The sequence below is a fragment of the Hemitrygon akajei genome, unplaced genomic scaffold (assembly GCF_048418815.1).
Source record: "Hemitrygon akajei unplaced genomic scaffold, sHemAka1.3 Scf000069, whole genome shotgun sequence".
Classification (NCBI taxonomy): Eukaryota; Metazoa; Chordata; class Chondrichthyes; order Myliobatiformes; family Dasyatidae; genus Hemitrygon; species Hemitrygon akajei.
The window spans coordinates 634,874-645,282 of NW_027331955.1; the positions used below are offsets into that span (position 1 = coordinate 634,874).

General features: G+C 46.0%; 1 protein-coding gene across 1 annotated transcript in view; it reads left to right on the plus strand.

Annotated features, from left to right (window-relative positions):
* LOC140722108 (NACHT, LRR and PYD domains-containing protein 3-like) overlaps positions 1–9,806 on the plus strand; it is a 31,089-nt gene extending 21,283 nt beyond the window's left edge. Inside the window, exons 5-8 of the mRNA XM_073036905.1 lie at positions 555–721; positions 3,357–3,528; positions 3,627–3,692; positions 7,979–9,806. Of these exons, the coding sequence (XP_072893006.1) occupies positions 555–721; positions 3,357–3,528; positions 3,627–3,692; positions 7,979–9,732 (2,159 nt within the window). The 3' untranslated portion in view covers positions 9,733–9,806. The remainder of the gene's footprint in view (positions 1–554; positions 722–3,356; positions 3,529–3,626; positions 3,693–7,978) is intronic.
* The last annotated feature ends 603 nt before the right edge of the window (positions 9,807–10,409 follow it).

Below are 10,409 nucleotides of genomic sequence, written 5' to 3' on the forward strand. Positions count from 1 at the left end.
TGTGAGAAGTTGCATTTTGGGAGGTCAAATTCGCGAGCAATGTGCACAGTGAATGTTGGGACTGATAATAAGATTGATGTACTGTGGGGTCTTGTGATGGATGTGCACAGCTCCCTGAAGGTGGCAACACAATTGGTAGTGTGCTAACGATGAGTTGAGGTATTTGTTAATGTTAGACTGTAACTGGATACACGTTGGTTAAGAGACAATTTCAGTATTGTGCACAAATCGAGAATGATGTGGAGGGTCTGTAGAGGGTGCAGACGAGTTTCACCACAAAAACCTGAGGTAACAGGTTTAAGTTTAGATGGTAAAGTTTAAAGGGGATTTAGGATGCATGTTTTCCACAGAGAGTGATCGGTGTCTGGAATGAGCTGCCGAGGGAGGGACTGGAAACAGATACTCAGCATCATCTGAGAGGCGTTTGAACTCATGAGTAGGCTGGGAATGGAGGGATATTGATCATGTTCCTGAAGATGGGATTGGTTTAAATTGGCATCTTGTCTGCATACGCATGGTACATCTACTATTTTATGTTCTATGACCGACTACAGATCTGAACTCCGCCATCTCTGCCTTCCTGTCAAATTGTGAGGATCACCAACTGTTCCGGTTGACGAGATTCTACAAGGAGCGACTGGAGCAGGCGATTGAGGAGGGTGTGGAGGGAGTCGGCTTCATGTTAATGGGCGAGGATCACTTCACCGGGCCAGAGTATCACGTAAGTGGAAGGGACATAGACTGAGTGTAGATTCTACTGAATCAATCACAGACCGACAGAACCGGTGTAACGGCACCTCTGGGCAGTGAAAATCCTGCAATGCTTGTGGTGAACATCAAGAAAAGAGTTTTCATCTGCGGAAACCCTGAACTTTCATTAACCAATACAAGCCTCTCTCCAGTTTTCTGATCACATTCATTTATAGACAGATTAGGATACAGGCAATGATTTACTGGTGAATTTAGTGATGTGACACTTGACGGACATTGCAAGTGGACAGAGAACCACTCTATACCACTCAGTCTGACATCACATCATGTTCCCAATGTTCAACCTTAGTGGCCATTCACCAATCTGTGTTCTTCTCATGACCCACGAGTTTCCCACAAATCAAATATATAGTGACTTATTTCTCAGCTCATTCTCAGTCTACCTTCAACCCTATTTTCAACTCAGGCAACACTGACTCGTCTCTCATTTGAACTGCTGACTCTTATTTTGATCAATATCCCAACATGCCTCATGTTTCTGTTACCTTCTGTTCCTTGTGACTTCCAATTTGAGTTTGTAATTACCACAGCATATACTGTTAACATGGGAAGTGCAACGTTAGTGCCACTGAAAATATTCCAAACATCTACAGCTAACATAGAATTACAAGGAAACAGCTTTCCAATGGTCCTCGTGCTACTGGAGTGCATTCACCTATTGCCACCCAGAATGAATATTAGTGAAGAGCCAGACACCATACTGAACACGACATTCCACGTGAGGCAGCTGACAATTTCAGTCCAAACTTCTTACTCAACATTACCACTGGTTGGCTTTGGTCTGTCACACACGCACAATAGTCCTGAGTTTGCTGGCTGCTCCTCACTGCCAGTTTCCAGCTGTTGGCTGGCACTGGACCCCTCGCGGAGCCTGGCAGTGAAGTGTGAAGCTGCTGCGGTTCACCAGGGATCACCCTGGCGAAAATCAACAGTAACCCGGCCATAGTTTCACCTAGTCATAGTCAACAAACCCTACAGTACAGCAACAGGCTCTTCTGTCCATCTCGTCCACACCCACCTATTATCTGCTTAGTCCCATTGATCTGAACCCGGACTGGAGACGTCCATAACTCCCCCATTGAATAAACTTATCCAAACTGATCTTAAATAATCAACTCGAATGTACATCGACTAATTAAGATGGCAGCACGTTCCGCGCTCTTCAGCAATCTCTGAGTGAACAAGTTCCCCCTCATATTTCCTTTCACCTGTCATCGTTACCCTATGATCTCTAATTCCAGTCCCACCCAACCTCAGTAATAAATGCATTTTCGCACTAACTCTCTCTATAACTTTTATTAACGTGTATACCTCTTTCACATCTCTCATGGTCCTCCTACACTCTATGGAATAATGTCCTAGCCTATTCACACTTCCTCTATATCTCAGATCCTCAACTCCTGGTAACAATCTGTATTTTATTCTGCATTCGTTCAATCTTATTGATATCCTTCCGGGAGGCAGGTGTACACATTAGTTCAAATTAGCCTCTGCAACGTCAACTTTGACATAATATCCCAACTTCTGTATTCAATATTTTGATTCATGAAGCCCCATGTCCGAAAAGCTTTACAACGCCATCTACCTTCGATAACACTTACAAGAAATTTTGGATCTGTATCACTTTGCACGATCTCATCACACTTCCTACTCTTGTCATTGGTACCAACGTGGACCAAGACCTGCTCATCCTGCCCTTAAGAAACTTTCAGAGTCGATACGAGATATTACTGACCTTGGCAAGACACCATCCAAAAATCCTGTTCTCGTAAATAGAATCTCCAGTCTGTTCTCCTGACCATTGAATTCCCCCTGTCAGTGCAGATCAGCAATTCTCATCCCTTCTGAGTCACAAAGCCAAACTCAGAGCCAGAGGCATAATCACCTTGGCTTTCCTCTGCGAGACCATACCCCGAAACAAAAAGCCGTATACTTGTTACAAGGAGTTTCCTGTAGAGGCTGCCTGTTCCCTTCCCCCTCCTGACAGTCACCCAGTTTCCTGTGTCCTGCGCCTTGGGTATAGCTCCCTCCCTGTAAAGTCTGTCAGTCAACCTCTCAGTCTCCCGAGTGATCCCGGGTTTATCCAGCTCCAGCTCCAATTCCTCAGCACAGTCTGTAAGAAGCTGCAGCTGGATGAAATTCCCGAAGGTACAGTTGTCAGGGACACTGGAGGTCTCCCTGACTTGCCGCACCCAGTAGGAAGAGCATCCCACTATGCTGTCTGGCATTCCCACTGTTCTAACAGTGAAACAGAGAAGGGAAATATTACCCAAGATCTACCTAAATCCTCCGCCTCTCCTCACTGAACCCTCGCTGACACAAAGCCTCAATAACCTACCTATCTCTGGCTCACTCACACTATGTCTGCTCCTTTTAAACCTTGCCAAGTGGATAAGTACCCCGCAATCTGTGGCGTTCAGAAAGTCATCACTGGCCACGCTAACTTCTTTTAAATTCTTTTTCCTGCTACGAACAATTGCTGTCAGTGATCTGTGACGAGCAGAATGTGCCGGGTCAGTCCATGTTCAGGGTAGATTTGAACCCATCCCTCCGCTCCTCAATATATTCCCCATTGTTCATTACAGAGCGCGACTGAGCTCGCGGAGAAGGGAAACCGATCGGGCGCTTCCAAACTCTTCCTGGATCTGGTGATGGAGAAGGGCTCCGGGGCCCGGAGGGTGATGTGGGAATCCTTTGTGAAACTACATCACCATTTACCGAAGCTGAGCAGAATATTGAATGAAATACGGGAGCGAGGTACGGTGAACAATACACTGTGTGCTACAGATGTAAATGCTGATGAATTTACAGTATTACACAGAACAGACTTCATGCAGGTTAATCTGTTTCAACAGGTGACGGCCAATTCGCCTACATGGACACCGAGCGGGGTTTATCTGAAGTGCCCCCGCATCTGGAAGGTAAGCGATGGAACGGAAACCTTAAAGTCTTTATTTGACTCTGAGAGTCTGAATACGTCTCTTTAGAGGCCTGTTTCGAGACTGTCAGAGTCTGGGAGACAGGTTTTTGCTGTTATTTTACACTGAGAGTCTGATTACTTCTCTATAGAGGCCTGTTTAGAGACTGTCAGAGTCTGGGAGACAGGTTTTTGTTGTTATTTCACACTGAGAGTCTGAATACGTCTCCATAGAGGCCTGTTTAGAGACTGTCAGAGTCTGGGAGACAGGTTTTTGTTGTTATTTCACTCTGAGAGTCTGAATACGTCTCCATAGAGGCCTGTTTAGAGACTGTCAGAGTCTGGGAGACAGGTTTTTGTTGTTATTTCACACTGAGAGTCTGAATACGTCTCTTTAGAGGCCTGTTTAGAGACTGTCAGAGTCTGGGAGACAGGTTTTTGTTGTTATTTCACACTGAGAGTCTGAATACGTCTCCATAGAGGCCTGTTTAGAGACTGTCAGAGTCTGGGAGACAGGTTTTTGCTGTTATTTTACACTGAGGGTCTGATTACTTCTCTATAGAGGCCTGTTTAGAGACTGTCAGAGTCTGGGAGACAGGTTTTTGTTGTTATTTCACTCTGAGAGTCTGAATACGTCTCCATAGAGGCCTGTTTAGAGACTGTCAGAGTCTGGGAGACAGGTTTTTGTTGTTATTTCACACTGAGAGTCTGAATACGTCTCTTTAGAGGCCTGTTTAGAGACTGTCAGAGTCTGGGAGACAGGTTTTTGTTGTTATTTCACTCTGAGAGTCTGAATACGTCTCTTTAGAGGCCTGTTTCGAGACTGTCAGAGTCTGGGAGAGAGGTTTTTGTTGTTATTTCACTCTGAGAGTCTGAATATGTCTCTTTAGAGGCCTGTTTAGAGACTGTCAGAGTCTGGGAGAGAGGTTTTTGTTGCTGTGGCTGGAGGACAGGAAGCAATTTGCATTTGTCACAACACCCGGCACCTTCCCGATCTCGGGATCTGTACCCGGAGACCTCTGTGAGTTTGATAAACAGACATTCCTGTCGGCCTCTGTCCTGTTGCAATCGCTGTACCTACCTCTCCACCTATCTTTGTATCATCCGCAAACTTTGCCACAAATACATTTATTCCATCATCTAAATAATTGACAAACAATCTGAAAAGCAGCGGTCCCAATACTGATCCCTGAGGAACACCACCAGTCACTGGCAGCCAATCAGAAAAAGGCCCCTTTTATTCCCACTCGCTGTCTGCTGCCTGTCAGCAATTCCGCTCCACGGGCCAGTATCTTTCCTGTGACGTCATATATTTTTATCTGGTTAATCAGGTTCGTGTGCGGCACCTCATCAAATGCTTTCTGAAAATCCAAGTAAATGGCATCCACTGACTCTCCTTTGTCCAGCCTGCTTCTTACTTCCACCGTGAAATCTAACAGAACCATTGCTAACTTATTTTGTCATTAGTCTCAAAGTACCTCGAAACCTCAACCTTAGTAAGAGACTCCAACCCTTTCCCAGTCGCTGAGGTTTGGCTAACTGGCCTATAATTTTCCTTCCTTTGCCTTCCCCCCTTCTTAAAGACTAGAGTGACAATTGCAATCTTCCAGTCCTCCGGGACCATGCCCGAATCAAGTGATTCTTCAAAGATCATGACCAATCCATCCGTCATCCCTTCAGCAACCTCTCTCAGATCTCTGGGATGTAGTCTTTCTGGCCCAGGTGACTTTGCACCTTAAGGGCTTTCAGTATGCCGAGAACTTTTTTCTTTTAAAATAGCAATGGCACTCACTCCTACTGCCTGTCACTCGCAGACCACTGCATGCTGCTAGCATCTTCCACAGTGAAGATATACGCAAAGCACACATTAAGCTATTCTGCCATTTGTTTGTCCACCATTACTATCTCACCGACATCATTTTCCAATGTTCCAGTATCAACTCTCACCTCCCTTTTACTCTTCATATAACTGAAAAAAGTGTTTATTATCCTGCTTTATATTATTGGCTTTTCTGCCCTCATATTTCATCTTTTCCCTTCTTATCGCTTTTTTAGTTGCGTTTTGTTGGATTTTAAAAGTTTTCTATTCATCCAACTTTCCCTCACTTTTGTTATCTTGCATGGCCTTTCCTCGGCTTTTATGCAATCCTTAACTTCCTTTGTCAACCATGGTTGCCTGCACGTGACACTTGAGAACTTCTTCCTCCGTGGGCCGTATCTATCCTGCAACTTGAGACCTATTCCCCGAAGCTTCAACCATCTCTGCTGTGCCGTTATCTCCACTGGTATCCTTCTCCAATCTACCTGGGAAAGCTTCCCTCTCGTGCCTCTGTAATTCGCTTTATTCCATAGCGATACTGATAACATAAGTTATGCTTCTCCCTCTCAAACTTCAGTATGAATTCACTCATATTATGATCACTACCAGTTCTGTGTTCTTTTGCATTAAGCTCCCTTATAAGATCCGAGCTATTACATAACACCCAATCAAAGACAGAATTTTCCTGAGTAGTCTCAAGCACAAGCTGCTCTAAAACGCTCTCTCGTAGGTATTCAATAAATTCCCTCTCTTGTGATCCGACTCCTGAAGTTTGTTTGATTTTCGAATTCCCCGTGCATATTGAATTATGTCATCACCTTGATGACACGCCTTTCCCAGCTCCCTTTGCAATCTCAACCCCACACCTTCGCTACTATTTGCAGGCCAATATAAGATTCCCATAAAGCTTTTTTTAACCCCTGTAGCTTCTTATCTCCACCCACAAAGATTCAACATTCTCTAACCCGATGTAACCTCTTTATCAAGATGTGACTCCATCTTGAACCAACACGGCCACACCACCAGCGACTATGCCTTCCTGCCTGTCCTTTCGACAAGACGTTTATCCTTTAACGTTAAGCTTCCAACTATGGTCTTCTTTCAGCCACGACTCATTGATGCCCACAACGTCATACCGACCAATCTCTAACTCCGCCAAGAGTTCGTCCACCTTATTCTAAATGCAATGTGTTCAGTTCTCCATCTGCGCCATTTTGAATTTTGTCTATGCGGTACAATTTAACACTTTGCTTCATCTGTATTTGAACCCAGTCATTGGCTTGTCCTTCCTTACATTCATGTTAAACCTACTTGTAAAACTGCGGGTTTATCCACAGCTCTATTATCCTAGTTCCAGTCCCCCGGCCATTTTAGGTTAAAACACTCCCAACAGCTCCAGTAAATCTGCCCGTAAGAATATTGGTCCTCATCGGATTCACGTGCAACCCGTGCCTTTTGTACAGGTCCTACCTGCCCCGGAAGTGGTCCCAATTATCCAGAAATCTGAATTTCTGCCCCCTGCTCCAAATGCTCTGCCACACATTTCTCTGCCACCTCATTCTATTCCTATTGCCACTGTCGGGTGGCACAGGCAGCAATCCTGAGATCACTACTTTTGAGGTCCTGCTCCTCAGCTTTTTTCCTAACCCCCTGTGTTCGGTTTTCCAGACCTCCTCCCTTTGCTTTTCCTATGTCGTTGTTACCAATGTTTGTCACGACTTCTGGCTGCTCAACCTCCCTTCTCAGGATATTGTGGACGCGTCCAGAAACATTTCGGACAATGGCACCTGAGAGGCAAAGTACCATCGGTGTCCACAGAATCGCCTACCTGCCCTCCTGACTTTAGAGTTCCCTATTACCACTGCCATCCTCTTCAGCTTCCTGCTCTTCCGCACATCATCGGGGAATTGCCTGGGTTCATGTACCGGCTCCTCGGAGAATAAGAGACTGTAGACCAGTGCAGGGTGTGTTACATCGTGACTGGCTCAGCCTGGAAAAGGAAACTGAAATTATGTTCCTTTTCTGTGACTCAGTACTGACAGCTTCATCCTAAAGGAGTGTCAAGAACATGGGGTCCATTGTCAGAAAAGTAAAAGTCAGTAGAGCAAGTAAATGCCCCCCCCCCCCCACTGTTACCCTCTGCAGGGTTGCACAGTTGAGCAGAAGCTGAGCAGTGAAAGCAGTGAAACCACCCGCTCCACACAACACTCTCCTCTCCAGAATCACGTGTGCACTTGGTGCTCACTGGAACACCGGGGAATCTGCAAACTACCAACAGAGGGGAGGGTGGAGCCTTTAACAGCGGATCTGAATCTGATCAGAATCGTTCATTTTCAGACACTGTAATCTCTGATCACCCGATTTCACACAAACAGTGTATTTAACGAGTAGTTTTTTTATTAAATAAAATATGTTGTGAGCTCCATGTTCATCAGATCAGGCACTGACAACCTATTTCTGTCCGTCATAAGATGTTCGAAGGAAACACAAGGAGACTCTGTGGGCAGAAACTGAAAAACTGAGAGTGAACACGATCCTGATGAGGGAGAAGGTGAAGGTTTTCCAGCTGGTTAATCGATACGCTGAGCTCACGGTCATTTCTACTGTTCGAGATCGGACACTGGTGGAACATGAGCTGCTGGCAAGAGGCAGAGACCACGAGGAGTGGAGACAGAAACATCTCCACAGAGAACTGGAAAAACTCCGGACTGATCAGTTATTCGAGAAGAGCTTTGTTCAAAAATTGAAAAGATATTTCTTTGGAAACAAATCCGGGATGTCCGCAGCAGTGGCCGGAGTCCCGGGGATCGGGAAAACAACAATGGTACAGAAGATTGTTTATGACTGGGCCACGGGGAAAATATACCAACAGTTCCAGTTTGTCTTCAGTTTCAAATTCCGGGATTTAAACTCCATTAACTGCAGAATAAACCTGAAAGAACTGATTCTGCATCAGTATCCCTACTTTGGGAATATCCTGGGAGAGGTCTGGAAACACACAGAGGGACTGCTGTTTATATTCGATGGATTGGATGAATTCAAGGACAAAATCAACTTTGTTGATGGTCGGAGAGACACAGAATCACAGTACACAGATCCTGAATTCCAGTGCAACGTGTCTGACATTGTGTACAGTTTAATCCAGGGCAAGCTGCTCCCAGGGTGTTCAGTGCTGGTGACCACCCGTCCCACTGCGTTACATTTATTGGAAAAGGCAGACATCAGTGTCTGGGCTGAAATCCTGGGATTTGTTGGTGAGGAACGGAAGGAATATTTCATCAGGTATTTTGAAGATCAGACGGTGGCAGAAGCTGTTTTCAAACACGTGAAGGAAAACGAGATCCTGTACACCATGAGCTACAACCCCTCCTACTGCTGGATCCTTGCTCTGGCACTGGGCCCCTTCTTCACACAAAGAGTCAGGGACCCGCAGCGAGTTCCCAAGACCATCACCCAACTGTACTCCTACTATATTTACAACATCCTGAAAAACCACGGCCGTGAGATTGAGAACCCCCGTGATGTGTTTCTCAGGGTTGGTCAGATGGCCTTCAGAGGGGTGTCCGAGAAGAAGATTGTGTTTACAGGAGGAGATTTGATCGAGTTCAATCTGCAGCCTTCGCAGTTCCTGTCCGGGTTCCTGATGGAGCTTTTGGAGAGAGAGGATTCTGCTCAGAGCGTGGTGTACACATTCCCACACCTCACCATCCAAGAGTTTGTAGCTGCAGTCGCACAATTCCTGAATCCGCATCCCGGGGATATCCTGAAATTCCTTACAGAAGTCCACAGCACGACAGATGGGCGATTTGAGGTATTCCTCCGTTTTGTTGCTGGTCTCTCCTCCCCAATGACAGCTCGGGGCCTGGAGGAGTTTCTGGGTCCATTTCCTAATGAAACAACCTGCCGGGTGATTGACTGGGTGAAGGAGGAGGTTAAACGCCAGAGTGGAAACACATGGAGTGAAGCTGGTAAAAGGAGCCTCCTGAACACATTGCACTACCTGTTTGAGTCTCAGAATCGTGGACTGGCTCAGGCCGCACTGGGATCTGTGGAAACACTTTCATTCCGTGGAATGACACTGACCCCGATTGACTGCGTGGTCCTGTCTCATGTCATCGGACTTTGTGATACAATAAAACACCTCGACCTGGAGAAATGCCACATTCAGTGTGAAGGAATCCAGCGGCTGGGACCTGGGCTGCACAAGTGCCAGGAGTTGAGGTAACTTGGTTTGTCTCTCACTCTGAACCGTGAAACTGTCTCATTGTGTTGTTTCAATGTAAAGGAATTTTGGTAAATTTGTAGTAAATCAGATTGTGAAGAATTGTGACAAATGCCCAGGGGATCGGTCAGTAATTCCCCAAGGACGGGAGGGTTCTGTGGTTCCTTGTGAAGGTATGTTGGAGACTTCATCAGATCAGTGAACAACGGCCATTGGTTTAATGGTAGTAAATCACAGGAATGGCCGTGTTTCTCGCTGCCTGTGACACGTCCATTGACAATGCTCCTTCTCACTGTTACTGACACCCAGACCGACACAGACTGCAGCAGGTGGATCAGAGATTCACACCCCCTTCTCGGTGAGGGACAAGAGACCGTCAGCACACTGTCCCAGTGAGAAGGGAAGAAATATCATTGTGAGATTTTCCTCCCACTGCCATTCCCCGTGTGTGACTTTGCTCACTTCCAGATACGCAAAGAGCGAGGGCGCATTTCCTCTGGGCCTCTGTTCAGACCCAACACACACGTACAAAAAATTTCTGCATCCTCTCGTCTTGTAGCATTATCGTTTACCCTTGGAATCCTCCTGTGGGACATCTCATCCCAAACCCCCTTCCATTCTTTGGAATCTTGCCCCCATCCCCATTCCTCCTGTGGGCTCTCTATTACTCGTTCCTCATC